Here is a 20,654-nt window from a genome sequence, read left to right on the forward strand (position 1 = left end):
CTGTTCCTGATATTCTCCATGATCTTCCCCAAAGAACACTTGGCAGGAGTTAATTTTTCAAAGTGCTTCTGTTACCCGGCCAGGATCTAAGAGAAGGAGACACCAGACAGGTACATTTGATAGAGGTATAAAGTCGGGGAAGGAGGACAAATGGAGATGAGGAATGTAGGTATTCCACCTGGAGAACACAGACTCAAGGTGTCATTGTATCTGACAGCGTGGTGGGCTTGGGCATCTGAGAGCATATGGAAAAGAGGGAATTCCTAAATAAGCAATTGTCAAACAGATGTATTTATTTATTTAGCTCCTACTAGCTTTTTCTTTCTATTTTTTTGGTGAGGAAGATCAGCCCTGAGCTAACATCCATTGCCAATCTTCCTCTTTTTGCTGAGGCAGATTGGCTCTGAGCTAACATCCGTGCCCATCTTCCTCTATTTTGTATATGAGATACCTGACACAGCACGGCTTGATGAGCAGTGTCTAGGTCCACCCCCAGGATCCAAACCTTCGAACCCCGGGCTGCCAAAACGGAGTGCACAAACTTAACTGCTATGCCACTGGGCCGGCCCCTCCTACCAGCTTTTTCTTCTGCTTGTCTCCTGGTCCCAGATTCTTGCTTTTGTATTTTCACTTTAATGTAATTGCCTCTATGCCCCTCTTTTCACTGGACAACTGCCTAGGCTTTACCATCTGCATGTTTTCACCTTGGTTTGTCCTGCCAGGGCTATGCAACCCTGACCCTTGCCAAAGTTATCTGGTTGGGGTGGCAAATCAGTTAATAATAGGTAAATATTTCCATAGCTCTTTGTAGAATGCTGTATGAGTAGATTCACGCAATAATATAAGAGCTTCTCTTCAGGTACCCATCCCGCTTCTCTTCTACCAGCCAGGATCAGCACACACGAAACCCTTTAAATTTCTAATTTGTCCTCTCTTGCTGTGCATTCATCAGACTATACCATACACAACAACACAAATATTTTTTAAATATTAAAAATTTTTAAACTAGTTTTGACAAGAGATCAGCTTACTTGATTTGCAGGATCTTAACTAGGATCCACCTAGCCCAAATCTTCTGAGGAGGTTTTTTAACTTGAGGCTTTATGATGAAAAAAATATATGTAATCTGAGAATGACTACTTTGTGCTGTGAATTTTATTCAGGAATAATTACATACATTTGCACATATTGCACAATAGTCTTTTGACATTACTTTCCAATTCATCCCCGGTGGGGAACTAGTAAAAGCCTTAGTGGCAGATTGGCTAAGAGAATCAGCTCACTGCTCCTTGGTTCCAGGTTTATTTTATTACATAATCCAGATTCTATGGATGTTCTTCTGCCAGTTTCAGGTTATTCTTTCCCATTCTCAGCTGTGACAATCACTTCTTTGTATCCAAAAGAAAGAATTCTCAGTTCTTGCGTTAGTTACAAGTTTACTTCAATTATAGATTTGTGTGTGTGTGTGTGTGTGTGTGTGAGGAGATCAGCACTGTGCTAACATCTGCCAATCCTCCTCTTTTTTTGTTGAGGAAGACTGGCCCTGGGCTAACATCTGTGTCCATCTTCGTCCACTTTATATGGGACACCGCCACAGCATGGCTTGCCAAGCAGTGCGTTGGTGCACGCCGGGGATCAGAACCAGCAAACCTTGGGCTGCCGCAGCGGAGTACATGCACTTAACCGCTTGCGCCACTGGGCTGGCCCCCCAATTATAGATTTTTAAACTACTAAAATGCAAAGGAAATCACTTTCTTCTAATGTTTTTGGTAAACGCCTTATAATAGCTTTTTATTTATTTGTTTTGACTGCTTCTGAAATTCTGAGCTCTGTGTATATTAAATAGCAAATTGTAGGGGCCCCATGGCCTAGTGGTTAAGTTTGGTAAGCTCTGCTTTGGTGGCCCGGGTTCGCTGGTTTGGGTCCCAGGCGTGGATCTACACCACTCACCAGCCATGCTGTGGCAACGGCCCACATACAAAATAGAGGAAGATTGGCACAGATGTTAGCTCAGGGCCAATCTTCCTCACCAAAAAAAGAGTAAATTACAAATTTTCTGTCTGCTTTTCAGTATCCAGCAATAATATCTCCTCATATACTATTACCTAAAGGAAAAAAAGGGATAAAAGTAAAGCATGTGTGAAATGTAGAAAAGAGTACCTTCAGCAAGGCAATCTCAAGGTGACTGCACTGGCATCGGGCTTTTATAAAAGCGATCCCTTTGTGCACTGAGCCCTGTGGTAGCACTAATATGTCAGGGACCAGCAGGACTGACAGCAGCATGGCTCCTGTTCCCAGTGCCAGAGTTTGACATGAATGACAGCACCTTTCAATTTACTTTCACGCCTTTCTGTCATCACTCTTCATGAGCAAGCTGGTTAAAATATTATTCACAACCATGAAAAAAAAGTGTATGAGGCATCCTGGTCGCATTCATGTAAGAGATACAACTCTGTAGAATTCAACAATTTATTCATTTTTGCACTGAGAATTTTGCTGCAGTTGGACCAATTTTCCTTGACAAGCTTTTCCAACCATCTCCAGAGTCCATGTATTAACTTTATATTTTCTTTATTTTTTAAAGGACAATATAATTTTTGTTTTCTGATGAATGAAACACATATATCTTTATTATAAGATAAACTAAATAAAACAAACTAAAACAGTACAAATAAGTCTAACATTCCCTTTATCTACCAACACTAAACCTAGATACCTCTCCAGATATAACTACGTTCATTCTTTTGCTTTATATACTTCATATATCTACTATAAAATCATATGTATTTGTGTGTGTATCCACATAGAAATTATGTTGGTTGTTTTTTTGCATAAATGATATCATATTTTATATATTGCACCTTATTTTTGTGTTAAAAATATTTTTATGTCAGTATACATGGATTTATTGCAGTTTTAAAAGATGATGGATAATATTTCTTATTTTAAAATGTATTCTTTAGATGGTTAAATAAGTAAGTTGTATTTGGTACATAATTCCTTCATACCATGACACAGTTGGAATTAGTGAGGCACGTACACAGGTCGTGACATGAAAAGATCTCTAAAACAGGGAGACAAAGATCAATTTGTAGATTATAATTCAATATGTAAAATTTTTAAAAGATGCATGTTTTTGGGTATCTGTGTTCATGTTTGAATATATTAGAAAAGGTGGAGAATGTATCCTAAACTGTGAAAGTGGTTGGCTTTATGTAATTGTTGTCTTTAGGGTTTGGTGTTGGTGCGAGCTTTCATCTTTATTAATGTCTTATATTAGGTATTTTAGTCGGAATTTTGGAGATACTTAGCCAGGGATGGGTAACCAGGTGAAATATTAAACCAGAAATCACGGCGGGCCCCGTGGCTTAGCGGTTAAGTGCGCGCGCTCCGCTGCTGGCAGCGCGGGTTCAGGTCCTGGGCACGCACCGACGCACCGCTTCTCTGGCCATGCTGAGGCCGTGTCCCACATACAGCAGCTAGAAGGATGTGCAGCTATGACATACAACTATCTACTGAGGCTTTGGGGGGAAAAATAAATAAATAAAAAGTGTTTTAAACCAGAAATTACAGTGTATTTGTTTTATGTTTAATTTTCCACAGATTATACATATACCTTCTTGCATTCTATTAATTTTGTTCAACAATAATGAAAGTAAATTGAGTTGCCTCTCATTGTCAGGAACTGTCATAAAGCTGTGAAAAAATGGTGAATAAAATTTTAATATTTTTCACCTTCTACAGTTTTCCCTGAGTTAGCTGCTTATCTGAATCAGTTGATGGCTGTTATTAAACTAGAATTTTTAGTGGCTGGTGAAACATTCTTATGCCTTCAACCCCTTCTCGCCCACTTTCCTACTTCACTATTTTCTCATTTTAGTCCACAGCCATAATATCAACTGGATTCATAAAATTACCATTTCATTTAAGAATGGTTTCTTCTTTCAATCCTATATAGGAGACAGAACAACTAGCTAGGAAATTGACCCTGGTGCATACGGTTTCTTAACCTTTTTTTAACCACAGATTATATGTCTGATTATTTCATCCTAGTTTGTGAATTTAAAAAAAATTTTCCGGTTCAGAATTGTTTTCATGTATCATTAAGGCAAAGTTAGAAAGTGAAACACCATGTGGATCTCCCTGTATACATAAATTTAGCTTTTCACATTGACTCTGTGGTAGGCTGATTTTTATTATTAATGTGTTATGTCAGGTCCCATAAGTTGTCAGAACTTTGCAAATGTGTTTTTAATTTCCTTTTAGTTTATTAGGTAAAGATCATCTGAGCAGTATTAACTTCCAATAAAATCTTTTACCATTCCTTTTGAATTTATTAACTTCAAGTCAAGCTTATATAACTATAGAGGTTGTTATATTGCATTCACTATGAATGTCTCGCTCACACACTACTGCCCACTCAGAAATCAGTAAACGCAAAAGCAATAAGAATTCAATAAGAATTCCAATTCTACTAAGACAATTTAATCTCCAGTGATCTGGAAAAATAGTTTAACTAGAGATGGACTCTTGAAAGCTAGATTTAGTTCAGGGATTATGGTTTAAAAATCTGCTCAATCAGAAACTTGCTTTTGTAGCCAGATATGGGCATTCACTATCTTCTCCCTTTCCTAATAAAAGGGGATGTAATTACAACAATCCTGTCCACCATAGCAGGGAGGGGGATTCAGGGTGAGAATCCCATGCAAAAGAGATACAGAATATTAGCCACAGCTTACTTTTCTCTAAACATGCTCATTCCTAATATTCTTGCCATCATGCTCAGAAGAAAAACCGCTGAAGAATTGAGAATGGGAGAGAAGAATGGAGGGAATCAACCTTGGAAATCTTACCAAGACAGATGAACTGAACTGTATTATAAAAGTAGTGGAGCATAATGATTAACAACATGGGCTTTGGGTTGACTTTCTTGTATGTAATGGTATGAAATGAAACCTCATTGCAAAATTGCCCATTCTCTTTTATTAGTGTTTGCATGGCATATCTTTTTCCATTTTCTTACTCTCAGTTTACCCTGTCTTTATATTTAAGATGTTTTTTTAAGAAAAAACACATAGTTGCATCACTTTTAATCCAATCTGACAAATTTTGTGTTTTAATACGTTTACATTTAATGTAATTACTGAGATAGTTGGATTTAAGTCTATTGAAATCTCATTTGCTGTCAATTTGTACCATCTATTTGTTCCTTTTTTCTTCCTTTCCTGCCTCCTTTTCTATTAATGAAGTATTTTTATTTCATTTTATCTTCTCTATACTATATTTTTGGGTTCTTTTAGTGTTTTCCTAGAAATTGCAAAATGCATTATTAAATTATTAGTCTATCTTAAATTAGTAATTTTGCAATATCCCAAACTATGGAAGAAATTTATAACAGCCTAAGTTTATTTATACTCTCCCATCTGCTTGCCATTATCATATATTTTACTTCTAGGTATTATTTTATCCCCACAAGACATCTCAATGTTTGTGGTTTTTATTGGTCAATATTCATTTATTTTTACCTATATATTTACCCTATCTGAAGTTGCTGATTACTATTTGAAATTTTTTACTTCCATCTGGAATCATTTTCCTTTTTTTTTTTTTTTTTTAAATTTTTCTGCTGGCAATGAACTCTCTAAAGTTTTGTTTGTCTGAGAATGATTTATTTCAGTAAATACATAATTCTAGTTTGATACTTTAAAGATGTCATTCCACTGTCTTATGTCTTCGTTAGTTTATGTTGAAAGGTTTCTGCTCATTCTTGTTGTGTTTTCCTTAAAAATAACCTGTCTTTTTTGTTTTCCTGGCTGCTGTTAATATTCTCCATACTTAGGTTTTCAGTAAGTCGACTGTGATGTGCCTGGGTGTAGTTTTCTTTTTATTTATATTTGGGATTCATGGAGCTTCTTGAATGGGAGGATTACTATCTCTCATCAGATTTGTAAGATTTTCAACCATTATTTCTTCAGCTATTGCTTGTATCTCATTTTTTCTTTCCTCTCTTTCTAGAACTCCAATTACATGTGTGTTAGAACTTTTGACCATGTGCTTGCTACATTTCTCATATTCTGTTTTGGTTTTTCCATTTTTTTTCCTTCTGTGATTCATTTTAGATATTTTCTAACGGCATATCTTTGAATCCTCATCCTGTCTTCTGGTCTTTCCATCTGCTGTTAAACACATCGAATGAGTTCTTAATTTAAGATATTGTGTTGTATAGTTCTAAAGTTTTTTTTGGACCATTTTTGTAGGCTCTTTTTCTCTGTTAAAATACACAAATGGATAAAAATATGATAAATACTTTATATTTTCATCTATTTTTGTCCATAATTTCCTCTATTGGCTTTAGCACCATAATCCTAGAAATTTTGAAGTCCTTGTCAACTTACTCCAATGTCTAAGTCATCTATTGGTCTACTTCTATTGACTTTTAACTCTTTATTATTGGTAATTTTTCATGCTTCTTGCCTATCTAGTAATTTTTATTGTATACATTATGAACTGAATGTTTACGCCCCTCCAAAATTCATATATTGAAACCCTAATCCCAATGTGATTATATTTGGAGATAGGGCCTTTACTGAAGTAAGTAAAGTTAAATGAGGTCATAAGGGTGGGGCCCTGATCTGGTAGGATTAGTGTCTTTGTAAGAAGAGACACTAGAGAGCTCTCTTTATCTCTAGCAAGTACAAAGAAGAGGTCATAGGAGCACACAGTGAAATGACAGCCACCTACAAGCCAAGAGAAGAGGCCTCAGAATAAAACCTACTTTGCCAGAACCTTGATCTTGGAATTCCCAGCTTCTAAAACTGTGAGAAATAAATTTCTGTTGTTTAAGTTACCCAGTCTGTGGTATTTTGTTATGGCAGCCCAAGCAGACTAATACAGTATGCTTGACATTATAGATGATAGTTACAGAGGCTCTGGATTATGTTGTCTTTCTCAACAGTGTTGTGTTTTGTTTTGGCAGGCAGTTAATTTATTGGCGGATTAGCTTGGCCCTGTCAAGGCCTTATTTTAGTCTCTGTTCAGGGGAGGAGGTGTATTTCAGGTTCTCTATTACTCCTAGACTATTGCCCTTATTCCTAAAGCCTAGTCCTCACTCCTAGAATATGGTCCTTTGGAGGTCTCAGTTAAATGTCCAGGATGTTCACAAAGCTCTCTGAACTCCAGCTAGGCTCAATTCCAGTGTCTTTCCGCGGACTCAGATCTCTGAAATCTCTAGCTTGCAGACCCCAGGCAGCTGCTCTTTTACTACGTTTCCCAGAGACACACCAGGCAATGTGCAACCCAGCAAATTGCCAAGGTCCCAGGGACATCTCTATGCAAATATCGAGTTCTTTCTCTGTGGCTATCCTCTGCAACACTTAAACCTTCTGAACCCAGCTGCATTGGTAGCTCTGAACTCTAATCATTCACTGTTGTTTAGGCTCCACTTTCATGGACCAGAGCTTTAAAATGCCCCCAAGGAGAAAACTTGGGTGAATGTGGGGCTACACCCAAGTTCACTCCCTCTGTCAGGGATTGCTGCTCTGCCTTGGTTGTTTTCCAGTGCGTCCAAACAGCTGCTTTGTATATTTGGTATATTTTGGTTAGCTTTTAGAGTTATTCCCAGTCAGAGGGAGAGTCCAACCATGGCCAAAATCAGACTTGCCTCTGCCTAATATCTAATTAAATAAATAATAAGAACAATAAAATACCCCCCCAAGTCAAAAAGTAATCATTAGCAGCCACACAACAGTGAAAGGGGTATGATTTCTTGCCATAAAACTTCAAAATGAATCTTCTAAGGAAATAAAAGATCATAGTATAGACTGCTCTGCCTTTCAGAAGTAGTATTGGTGAGTCATCAAATCCTGAGTATTCTTCTCACCAAATAATGAATATCTCCAAATATGGAGTAATAAGAACTGAGCAACTACTCTTATCCTTTTTTGACAGAGGAGGGAACAGAATGAGTAGTTATAATGGAAATGGCTTAGGGCTCCAAGAATGAATGAGGGAAGCCATCTCAAGCCTGAGGGAATCTTTTCTTTGGAATGGTTTCTGATCCTGACTACCTGCACTAAACCCTGGTACAAGATTTTTAATAAAACCTCAGGAGAAAAGCAGAGTGTGTGACCTTTAACAGAGGCTGCACAGAAACTCAGATGATCTCTCCTCTGCTTTACCTTCTCATCTCAGGATGGTAGACAGAAATGAAATGCTCATCCTTCAAACCACTGCTCCGTAGAGAAAACAAACAGGTCTCAGATAAGGTAGGAACAGAGCCAAGTAGAATCCATTTATTATGTATCAGAGAAAATATGATATCTGATTTAAAAAATAATCAATATGATAAGTACAAAAGTATGCTACACAGAAGATAAAGGAGAAAGGGATCATAGTAAGCAAAGGTAGGTTAATGACATAATAAATTAAAAACAAGGAAAGGAATAGATGAGTATTCTCAATTATACAATATGGCACCTAGAAGACCTTCTTGAAAATATTACTTAATGAAGAAATGCAGAGATTAATCAAAATAAAGAATCAGTAATAGAAAAACCATGGTAAAATAAACAATTAAATGAATTTTTCCCATTTAAATATAGAATTAATTTTAAACCACTTGAGAATTAGAATTACAGAACAATTGCAAATATTATAACTCTGGATGATGGAAAAATAATACAAAAATAAAAATATAGGAGGAAGGAAGGAGAAGTGAGAGGCAGAATAAGAGAGCTAATTTCCTCCTTTTTAAATAGTAAGAAGTCAAATGATATTGGCGAAAACAAATATATGGTTAAATATAAACCATATCAATATGTAAATAACCATATAAATATAAATAAATATATGGTTAAACATAGTGAATTCAAATCTGAGTTTATGTAATGAATTTAAGTTTAGAGAAATCTATTGGATAAAATATCTCATGACGTGAATAAACATGTAAAGTTCAGCTATCCTTTTTTTTTTTTTTGTGAGGAAATCAGCCCAGAGCTAACATCCAATACCAATCCTCCTCTTTTTTGCTGAGGAAGATTGGCCCTGGGCTAACATCCGTGCCCATCTTCCTCTGCTTTATATGGGATGCCACCACAGCATGGCATGACAAGTGGTGCGTTGGTGTGCTCCTCGGATACGAACCTGCGAACCCTGGGCCACCGAAGCAGAGAGCGTGCACTTAACCACCGTGCCACTGGCCTGGCCCCTAAAGTTCAGCCATATTTTAAAGTTCACTTTAATTTCTTTATCTGTTGCTTAAGTGTATTTTTAAATTAAAAATAGCATTTATTTATTTATTAAAAATAATATGATAGCACCTAGCATAGCCATATGCCATTTAACATATCCACTGATTCATCTATGTTCTACAACATCTGGAATAACGGTTCTGCTATCATAACAATGGTTATTTCTGGATAGTGTGATTTTGGAGTGATTTTCTACTTCTATGTATTTTTTTCCGCTACTTGAATTATTTATAATGAACATGATTAGCAACTACACACACACGCACACACACACAAAATTCCCTTTTTTAATGTGTTTGGGTTATACTGACTCTTCATCTACTAGTTTTGTGTTACAAGTTTTAGCTTAAGCCTGAAGCTAGGCTAAGAGACTGGAGTATGACAAGGCCTCTTCCCAGGAAAATTCCTGCCCAGCAGGAAATATTGTGTGGCCATAAGTGCAAAGTGTCCTCTGTCCTTCTTACTGATCCATGAAGCAGGAGGCATAGTGGAGACTGGATCCTTTTTGCTGCTCTTAGGACGAAGAAAACTCTCCCATTGAATATAGGATACTTATTGAAGATCTGGAACAATGGATATCAGACTCCAATATAGCTACTTCATCTCTCTTGGTATATAGCACATCAAGAACTATAGGTGTTGGGCCGGCCCCGTTGCTTGGTGGTTGAGTGCTCGCGCTCTGCTGCTGGCGGTCCGGGTTCGGATCCCGGGCGCACACCGACGCACCGCTTCTCCGGCCATGCTGAGGCCGCGTCCCACATGCAGCAACTGGAAGGATGTGCAGCTATGACATACAACTAACTACTGTGGCTTTGGGGGGAAAAATAAAATAAATAAAAATCTTTAAAGAACTACAGGTGTGCATGCAAATGCTTCCCTAGTTGAGAGGGGAGTGCTGGCCTATATGGGCTAAGTAGGAAAATGGACAGAAACAGGTTCCATAGACTAGATCCCAAATAACTGCGACAAAATGGGACTGGCTTGGAAGTGCGAATTTCAACTCAAATCTCTGTAAATAGGAGATACACACACACACACACACACACACACACACATATATACACATATATGTATAAATTCACAGATGTTTTTATTCAAACCTTCCATGAACATGGGATTTGCTAGGGAAAGAAGGTAACATGTGAGACCTGAACATCTTAATGCCACAAAATTCCATGTAATTGGATTTCTATAAAATTCCATAGGATCAACCTGGGCAATTCTTTCCACTTCCCAGGCTTCAAAGACTTCTTGTATGCTGAGACACTGAAATCTCTTTCCCAGGCCTCTTTCCTAAACTTCAGACCCATATGTTCAACTTCTCACTGGCTATTCTATCCCAAATTCAGCATGTAAAAAAATCAAATGTAACCCGTCACAACTTGTTCTTTCTCTTCATTCATTCGACAACTGGTTTTTTTAATACCCACTATGTGTCAGGCATGGTGGCAGAGGCTGGCAATACAGAGATACATATGATATATCCCCACATTCAGGAATTTCAAATGTAATGGAGAAGACTGAGAAATAAAAATGAGTACAATGCAAACACGATGATAGATCAGGGTGCTATCTAACATAGAATTGAGTCATCTAATCCAGGTGTGTGCTGGAGGAGGAGATAACTTAGTGATCAGGAAAGTCATAGAGGATAAAATATTCGAGCTTTCTCAAAGAATTAGCATGACCACTACACAGCTAGGCAGTTCCTACCTCTGCCGCACATCTAGCACTCCACTTAGCCCGGCCCACAGCTGGTGCCTGCAGCGGCTCTCCTGGTCAGCTCTGGTCCTGGAAACTCGGACCCGGGTTACATCTCTTCCATCAAGGACACACTGCAGGTTGTTCACCCGGCCCTAGGCCCCTGTCTGCTCTAGACTGCAGTGGTTTTCTGAAGGCCACCTGGTACCTTGGTAAGAAGGCCAAGATTTTGAAGGAAAAGAAAGACAGCCTAGGTATTTCCTGCTCCTTTGATCAGAAGTGTCATAGTCTTTGGGAAATTTAACCTCTCTGAAACTCACCTCCTCATCTGTGAAAGGCTAATAATTATAATACAAGGGCTTACCTCAAGGGAGGGTGTACAGATCAAACGAGATGGGAGATGAAAGCAGATCTTCACAGCACGAATGTTAATCATCTTTGTTAGGTTTTGAGGATGATGGAGTACGACTTCGATTCAAATATTTAAATGCCGATCTTGTAAGGAGAATGTGAAGCTTTTGGAACTCTCTCAAAAATCTAACCATAAATTTCAATTGAACCTAATATTTATGTCTCTCCTAGCATCTCTCTGCTTCCAGTCCGACCTGGATTTCATTCCAACCATTTACTAGCTTTGGACAAGTTATTTAGTCTCTCTTTCAGTTTTCTCTTGGGTATCATGGGGACAATTAAACAGACCTCAAAGGGATGTTGTGAGGATCATTAGAAGTAAGGAATAAAAAACACAACGTAGTGATGCTTTTACACGCAAGGTTTTAACCAAGGAAAGAGGTCCTTCTGTGAGAACCTAGAGGCCGGGAACTGAGCAAGGGAAAAGGGAAGCCTGTCTCGGGCGCAGCACCGAGAAGGCGGATATTGCACGTTCTGCGGGCGGGGAGGCAACTTCGCTGGAGGAGCCGGCCCCCGGCCCCAGTAGGGGGCGCCGCAGCGCCGCACTGCAGCATCCTGGCCGCGGAGCGCAGCCGCCACGGCCGGGCTGAGCTCGCGTCCTGCCGCAGTCCCTCGGCCGCTAGTCGGAGCGAGCGGGAGCGAGGACGCCCCCGCCAGTCCGCCCCCACTTGCTGCGGGCGCTGCCGCTCCCACCCGCGATCGCAACCCAGCAACTCGGAAACGCAACCTGCACACTGGGCTGCGCAGCGTGGGAGGGCTCAGCGATCCTGAGGGACCGATTCCGAACTTGCAGGGGACCGCGGCTCTCAGGGGCCTGGAGACTGTGAACAGGTGAGTGTCACGCACGTGCCCAGGTGGCTCTTTCGGGATGACTTCCTGCAAAGCCTTGCGAACCCCTGAACGCTCGGCCTCTGGGTCAGTCCTCCTGGTCCCTGGGTCCTCCCAGGCGGCTTTGGGGTTCGCTGAGAGGGAAGTGTGAGCACCAGCGCCGGGAGCTTGACAGCGCCCTCGGAGCTGAGACCGAGAATGCCCTTTTGACTGAAGATGCATTTGCTCTCTAGGTTGAGAGCAAGCGACCTGCAGTCCACAATGGGCTTGTTTGTTTACCATTCCGGGATACCTGTTGCTTTCAGAGCAACGCACAGCGAGGGGTCTTGCGCCATTACCCTCGTCGCTGGGGGTGCTGCGTTGGGATAAGATGAGGGAGAATTCCTGGTAATGAGACAAGGAAAACTTGATTTCAGAGCTAGAGAAGGGGCGGCCCAAAGAGAATCTCATTCCCACGACCAGACTAGATTCTTTGCTTCCTAAACAGCTGCACTTTATTTTGATGAGACTGTAAATACAGAAGTTAGAAAAAATATTACCTTATAAAGATGCTTGCTTTTTTTCTTTCCCAAGAGGAAGATTGAAAGCATGGACCTTGATAAGTATAGTAAGGTTGGGGATGATTTATTATGAACGAAACTTTTCTTTAAATAAATAAAAAAATCAGGTTATTAGTGGTCTAAATGTCGTAGAATTAATTGATTGTAAACCCCTTGAAGGTAGCTGCTTTTGTTTCTATATGCTTAGCATAAGTGTGGAATGAATCCATGAATGCATTGATACTATCACAGGATCTGGAGGCTGCCTCCTCCTTTTCTTCTTCTTTCTAAGCTTTCTTTTAGTTCCCTTGTGTTTAGGGAAAAAAATCACTACACCTTCAATCTCTTAAATATTTAGGTGTGATTTTAGCTTTAGGAGTGATAGGAACTCGGAAATTTTTGTCCTAATAAAGCACTGTTCATATAAAAGTGAATGGCAGCTTCTAGATTCAGCCAGACTACTTCTTCACAACAACATTAAAAGAAATGTTTTCTTAGATCCATTTTATGGAAGGGCTCAGATTATGAATTACTTTGAACATCAGAAACTTGGCAACAGGTCACTTAATAAGACAATTTCCACGTCTATTTTTGTTTTCTGTCTTTGTCAAAAGTAACTTTTCACATTTTCATGTGAGAAATAAAATATTGAAGGATATATGTCAGTTTCGTGTCTTCCTTCAAGGGATTTTTCTAAATATAACATAAGATTGACAATAAGATACCGGCTGTATCTTTATTAGGTTATAAATAAAAAAATTAACCCACACAATTTCTCTTTCTTGTGTGAAATTCCTATGCCTCTGAGGCCATGCGGGAGTTACTGAAATATTTGACTTAGATGTTTTTTAAAAATCACGTTTGATGGCTACTTTCATGAAGCATAAATCAGATAGTAAATTACTTGGATTTTATGTGCGTGAGAATGAATAGTTTTGCATGAAATAACAAACTGTTGTTTATATAAGCTCCAGACACTTGCATGTTCTATGTTTCAAAGAAATGCTTGCCATTCTTATTTAGAATTTATATAGTTAATATATCTTGATATATTATGCTTCTGTGATGAAGCACTGAACCTTGAACACAGAGGCCTTTTCTTAATGAATGCATATAAAATGACAAATAAGGAAATCCTTTTCTCTTTAGCTAAATTATGGGACTGAACAAATGGCAGATGTTAAAGGTGCTGGCTTTTGTACTATTAATGATTACTAAGAAGTTTTTTCATTATTGGGGATGAAGCGAACAATAGCTAATGTTAATGCTGACCTTTTCATCCTTCAGAGGAAGCTCAGGCACTTTGGAAATCAGCAAATACAAAATTGGTTAGGTACAGGTTGATGGCTTAGATGCATAACGAAAAAAACAATTCCATGTTAATGTCTTTGTAGAAATACTTTTTCAGAGAGATTTTTACTTTCTTCTTTCACTTGAGAAGCTCTTTTTCAAAATTTGTGGATGACAAAACGCTGGGAGGAACAGTTTACATGTTTAGATCACAGATTTGAGCTTCAAAAATATCTTTACAGACAGGAAAAATGGATGAAATGAAGACTGATGTGATTTAGTTTAACAAGGATAAAAGTGAAGTCTTGTATTTAGGTTTAAAACATTGATTGTGGAAGTTCAGAATGGGAGAGTGTGCAGTTCATGTGAAAGATAAGAGCCTTAATATGAGCTGCTGTCCTGCAATACAACCACAGTGCCCAGATAAAGACTAGGGAAAATATCATTGAACTTTTCCTGGGTTGATTTGTCAGATCACATCTCAAGTGGTGAATGCAATGGCTGCCATGTTTTTAGAGTGATTCAGATGGCAGGTGCCAGAGGAGAGAGCTGCATATGGTGAAGAGGGAAGGCGAGGGTCAAAAATCATGAACAAGAACATGCATCTCATGAAGAACAAAGGGAGGTGCTGAGCCTCGTTTTCTTAGAAAGTAGAGCCTAGGATGGGGCAAAGGTTCCTAACAGCTGCTAGGTTACCTGAAGGGTTCTGAGTGAAAGAAAAGAAAAAGTTGACTTAATGCCCCCCTTCCCCTGCTGTACCTGGAGGTGGTAAATTAAACATAGGATGGTTGTTGGATGGTTGTCTGATCATAAGGAAGGATTCCTGAGATGGTTGGAGGATTCCTCTGGTTAACCCCCAGGCTCCTTCCAACTTTACATTTCCATGGTACTAAAAACTAGATGTCATTCCTAAAACACCTACCTGTATAAAATGTGCTTACATTGTATGTAATGTAATTTCCTAAGTGTTAGGACAATACCATAAACTAATTTACTTGAGGTTGTCATAGAAAAGGAAGCAGAAGTCAGGACATGGCATTTATCTTTTGTGTACCAGAGCATTGTGCCAAGAAAAGTATAAAAATATATAATCTAGATGTTATATATCAATTCCTGGAACGTGCGTATTTGTCACATGACTTGATCATGTGATCTAGTGTCAACTAAGATAAAATTTAACCTTGAAATGCAAATTTAATCATATTATAATAGAGTTAACTAATATGAATGTGTATTATTCAGCCCCAAAGAAAATAAAGAGTACCAAATGTGACTCTTTCTATCATGTGTGTTTGTATTTTGGATGTTTACAGACACATCGTAAATATATATATTCACATACTTCAAGTATTTGTTGTCAGTTACTGACAAAAAACAATGCCTTCATAAAAAAATTCTTTGAGGAAGTACTTTAGAAAATCCTCTTGTGTGTGAAAATGCGTTTATTTTAGAACCAAACAGATCTAAGTTCAAGTCCTGGATCTATCATTTATTAGTTGAAGAGTTTACAGTAAATTACTATAGCTTTCTTGCAGGATTGTGCTGAAGGTCAAAATGGGAAATGTCGATTAAGAAATGTTGGCTGGCATGTAAGAGATGCTTAATAAATATTAATTCTTTTCTCCAGTCATTTATGAATTCCCAAATCTCTTTTGTTTAAGGATTGCAGACTCTTCCAAGATTTACAATGATATGGTGAATCCAAAGACTGGGACCAGAAAGATCTTCTCAGCTCTTTAGTTTGAACATCAGTGAATTGTCTACCAACACTCGGCATGGCTAAAAGTGCAGAGGTCAAACTGGCAATATTTGGGAGAGCAGGTGTGGGCAAGTCAGGTAAGTTTTTTGTTGTGGTTGTTGTAGTGTGTGTGTCTGTGTGTGTGCCTGTACGTGTATGCGTGTCTTTGTTGCTGCCTCCTGGGATTGGGCAAGAGGGTAGTTAGCATTTCTCATATTCTCATGTGTTGCTCTTTTAGATGAAGTCTCTTTCTCTTTATCTAGAACTTTCATTTTGCGTAACTAAGTTTTATGTATTCTTTTCCTTATTTATGATAAAGTAGCTCTGCTGATAATACACAAGGCAATGGATATATCATAGGTCTTGGTATTCTGAGAAACGATATTAAACAAACCTCCAAAGAAATCAGATTGTGGAAATCAAAAATGTATTTGTTCTTTTTTTTCTATATGAGATCCTGAGGGGCCAATTTTATATCTCATTCATCTTCATATTCTCAGCAACCCGCCCATTGTCAAGCATGTGTTGGGTGCTTAATAGATGATTTTTGAATGAACATGTCTTTACAAGAAACAGAACTGCATTATTGCCCAACACTTCTACAATTGGGGAGCGATGGTGAGAACTTAGTGTGCATGACCTCAAGCAAGAAGCTATTGCCAGTACTTCTCAGGCGAATTTAAATGATCAAATTGTGACTTGCATAGGTATTTCAGAGGCTTTTTTATTCTACACCTGAGAAAAGGGTTGCAGACCTTTAAGATTAAGGGTGAAATGGTCGAAGTGAAAATGTATCTGATCCAATTTGAAAAATGTATCTTAGATTTTATAATTAAAGAATGCTACAGTAGATGTTGCTAAAATGTCAGGGCAACATGGTTTTCCAGATAATGTTGCTTTGATCGCTTGGTGGAGGAGAGACCTATACTTGACTTTGCACACTGAGCTTTGGCTTCTCAGGAAAGGACTCAAATAGATATCTAGTAGGTGTGTGTCTGTATAGGGAAACCCATTTAGGTCATCCAATACAACACATAATCCACATAATCTTAAACACACACGGGCAGCTTTTAATTCTGTGACCAACTGCTCTTTCCTAATCTGCTCTCTAGTTTAATTTCAGCAGTAAATCTTCCCTATTCTAAGTCTTTCTCTCTTTTTTTTCTTTTAATTTTCTCAAGAGTGCTCTTTTTTGCTGTCACCTTTTTCTTCTCCTTGCTGCTTGTTCTTGCCTCTGGCAGAAACCAACCCTAAAGGTAGTTGGCAAGGCTAAGAAACTGCCAGCCTTCACAAGATTGAAGATGGTTAAACTCCTCCCCATTAATCTCCTCAGTGTTTCCTGATGGCGTGAGAACCTCATTTCCGTAGCTGATGGAAGGATCTGGAGAATGAGGAAACTGTTCCAGTGAGTGGAGGATGAAGGCAAGGGAGTGTGTGGGAAGGGCCATGCTGCCAACAATAGCTCTGCTAAGTCCTTCGTGAGTGAAGGGTCTAGGCCTGGGGCTGGCTGTTTAATATTCATTCATTCAAAACTTACCATTGGCAATGAAGAAAGGGGATTTTTTAACCTTATGTCATTTACCAAAATAAACTCCACGTGGTTTGAAAAGTTAAAACATAAAAATAAAAATTCAGTTGAGAAAACCACTTAGCTGTATGTACATCCACCCCTTTCCCGTCTGTACTATCTCAGAGCAGGCTCTGTACCACCTCCTATCAAGGCTGATCCATCAGCCTGAGCTTAGACCCCAGTTCCCTTTGTCTTCCCCCAAATTGTTTGATTATTGTTTCAATTATTCCTCTCATTCTCTGTTGACAGTTTTCCCTTAAGCATTTCTTTGTCCACTGCTCTTTTTCTTTTCTCCAAGCTTATGATTGTGGGCTCTGCCCTCCCTATCTTAACTTTTTTTTTTTTTTTTAACCTCCCATTCATTGCTTAAAACATGGCAATTTTCCATTGCAATCATACTACTGAAACTACTTTTGCTATCAATAACCAAGAAATAGAATGATCATTTCCCAGTTCGGGTCTTCTTAGAACTCTTTTTACCATTCAACACAGCCATTTATTCTTTCCTAAAGTTCCTTCCTTCCCAGGCTCCCACGACATCACACTTCTTGGCTTCCCTGCTATCTCTCCATTGCCCATAACCAGCTGCCTTCATGGGCTGCTTTTCGTCGGCCCACCTCTCAAAACCCAGGGCTCCCAGGGTTCTACACACCATCCTCTGTCTTCTCACTACTCCAGACACTCCCCGAGGAGTGATTCCTCACACCCAGGGCTGAAGATAATACCTGGGCGTGGAGTCCAAATTCTGTTGACCTTGGTTTTATGTTGTGTAAAATGCAGACGTTGATGTTTGTTAAGGTCCTTTCTGACTCTAAAATCTTATGATTTTTGATTAATGAATCCTCTTTGGACTGGTTTCTGTGTCCACCTGATATGCGTTCTACCATTTGTGTTTATTTTCATTTAGGTGAAAATGACAATGATAGACTACATACCTTTAAACAATCGCCTTTTTGTCTGTTGTCTATACATAGACAGTGTTTTCCTATTTCAACATTAGACTGTTTTCCTGAGACCTTGTAACCACACCTCACATTTAAAAAGTAGTACCGGTTTGATTTATGCCTGGGAGACAATTCTGAGACCTTTTCCATTTTCAGTGGGAAACTGTTTTCCGTGAAAACGACCACAGAGTACTTCATATACACCAACTTTGAAACCAGACTGTAGCAATGTTGAATTCATGGTTATTCTAATTCTTTATTAATATGGATGTATAATGTCTCTGCCTAGACATAATACCACGTATTCAACTTCTTATTCTACAGACTGTATCAGTCTTGAAGTAACTTTTGTGTTTTTTAAGTCTGCAAGGAATGATAGCTGCTGGAATGTAATTGCAGCTTCTCACTTACTCATACGCTTCCCTAAAATGGGCAGGATCATCCCATGGGCTCAAGCTATCTGTTTCTTTCCAAACACCCAGCAGGGGAAGCATTCCTAAAGAAGCCAGCTTGAGATCTTGGAGTGGTGGAAATGGAGCATCTCTGATTTGACTTGGGTCTGTGTGAATTGCTTCACATGGAAGCAATTCAAGTCTTACCTGTCCCATTGACTTCCCGCACACTCAATACCAAATTGGAATTTGGGGTAAATAAGACCATATTGTCCGTTTGCTAATAGAGAACAGAAGAGTCTGGAGCAGAGAGCCTGAGCTCTGGATTTGCGCTGTTAAGTTTGACTCCCAGTTCTACACTTTATTAGCTGTCTGAACTTGGCAACTTTAGCAAGTTACTTATCTTCTCAATTTCCTCAACTATAGAAAGGATATAACTGTGCCTATCTCAAAAAGTTGTTGTTAAGACTGAATGAGTTATTACCTGCAAGTTTTTTAGAACAGCCCCTGGCATATAGTAAGTGTGCAAGTATTAACTTATACTGTTATAATTTTTCAAGGTATGCTCATTTTAATTTGTAAGTTCTCTAGTGAAAACATACAATCAAAGATATATTTACATTCAAGTGGGTATTTTGATTTTCAGTAAAATTCAGAAAGCCTATAAGATAAAAATTCTATATCACTACTCAGCACATCCTAAACACACACACACTTTCTCTGTCTCTCTCTTTCTCTTAAATCCAAAGTCTGGTTAACGTCAATTACAGCCTGACCACTGATGATCATAGCAATACTTCTCATGGCTTATATCTGGGAAACCTTGGAAAAACAGCCAGAAATATGTTAGTGTCATCAATAAATTAACACCCTTAAATTTGAACGTGCTTCTGGTATGTGGTAGATGATTTCCTAAGCCCAGGTAATAGATAGGCCCTCTATGTTTAAAACAGAATTTAACATTAACCAGAACTTTTTGGTTGACAGGTTGGCCCTAGAAATGTCAGCACAGGCAAAATTTAATAATGTGCTAATTACTAAGGAACACTGATAAAACATTCGAGGGGTGTGTGTGCGTGCATGTGTGTGTATATATATATACGTGTACGTATACATATACATATATATATATGGCAGTATTTATGTGGTATTTTAAATTCAGAGGATTTTTCTTCCTTCTGTCTAATTTTACCTGGCAGTTCTGTCTTCAAGTGAGCTTGCTTGCTGGCCTAGGGAGCTTGCTGGCTCAGCATGGTGAGCACTGTGGTGATACTGCAAAGCGCAGAGCCAGGATTTCCCAGCCTATTCCATCACCTCCTGCCCCAGCAGGGTAAACACTTACTGTCACTGGCTAACGGTAGAACACTAATAACATGGCATGTAGGACATAAATTTCCTTACTTGTGTGCATCAGCCTAATTTGATAGGCTCCAAGTAATTAAAGCAATAAGACCTGCCATAAAACCTAGAATGCACACCATATTTATTTAAATGCTTCCTGGATTCATATTATTCAAACTTGTAGTAAGTGTGGGAGGGGCTGAGAGAAAAACAACTAAAATTTTAAATTTAGTTTCTCAGTTGACATTGTCATTTTAGAATTGAAATATTGTGTGCCGTAGTTAAATGTATTTCTTGAAAGGGCTAGTCTCGAAGTTAATTGAGTAATGCTATCCTCTAATTCAAAAGCCAATTGATGCATTCATCCGTGAAGGCTTAAGTTCATAGACTCAAATTGCTGGGCAATAAATTGGGTGCCAAATACAAACAAGCTTGTGATATTTTTTCCCTTGGCACAAAGAGAAGTGATTTATTTTTTCTCCTTTTTCTTGTTCTTGTTTGCTCCCCCCCCCCCATTATAAAACGTTTTGAAAAGCTTTTTTCATTTTATTTTCCAATGAGACAGGGAAAATTCTGATTTTAAATGTGACCTTTCCATTAAGTACAAATACTACTTTAACATAGACATATACTTGATGGTTGGAGTATGTTT

The 20,654-nt window shown here is 38.6% G+C and overlaps 1 protein-coding gene across 1 annotated transcript in view; it reads left to right on the forward strand.

The window, feature by feature from the left end:
* The first annotated feature begins 12,028 nt into the window (after positions 1-12,028).
* The window catches only part of RERG (RAS like estrogen regulated growth inhibitor), a 106,671-nt gene continuing 98,045 nt past the window's right edge, over positions 12,029-20,654 (forward strand). Inside the window, exons 1-2 of the mRNA XM_058557585.1 lie at positions 12,029-12,191; positions 15,679-15,853. Coding sequence (XP_058413568.1) covers positions 15,793-15,853 — 61 coding nt within the window. The 5' untranslated portion in view covers positions 12,029-12,191; positions 15,679-15,792. The remainder of the gene's footprint in view (positions 12,192-15,678; positions 15,854-20,654) is intronic.

This window comes from Diceros bicornis, chromosome 17, assembly GCF_020826845.1.
Source record: "Diceros bicornis minor isolate mBicDic1 chromosome 17, mDicBic1.mat.cur, whole genome shotgun sequence".
Classification (NCBI taxonomy): domain Eukaryota; kingdom Metazoa; phylum Chordata; class Mammalia; order Perissodactyla; family Rhinocerotidae; genus Diceros; species Diceros bicornis.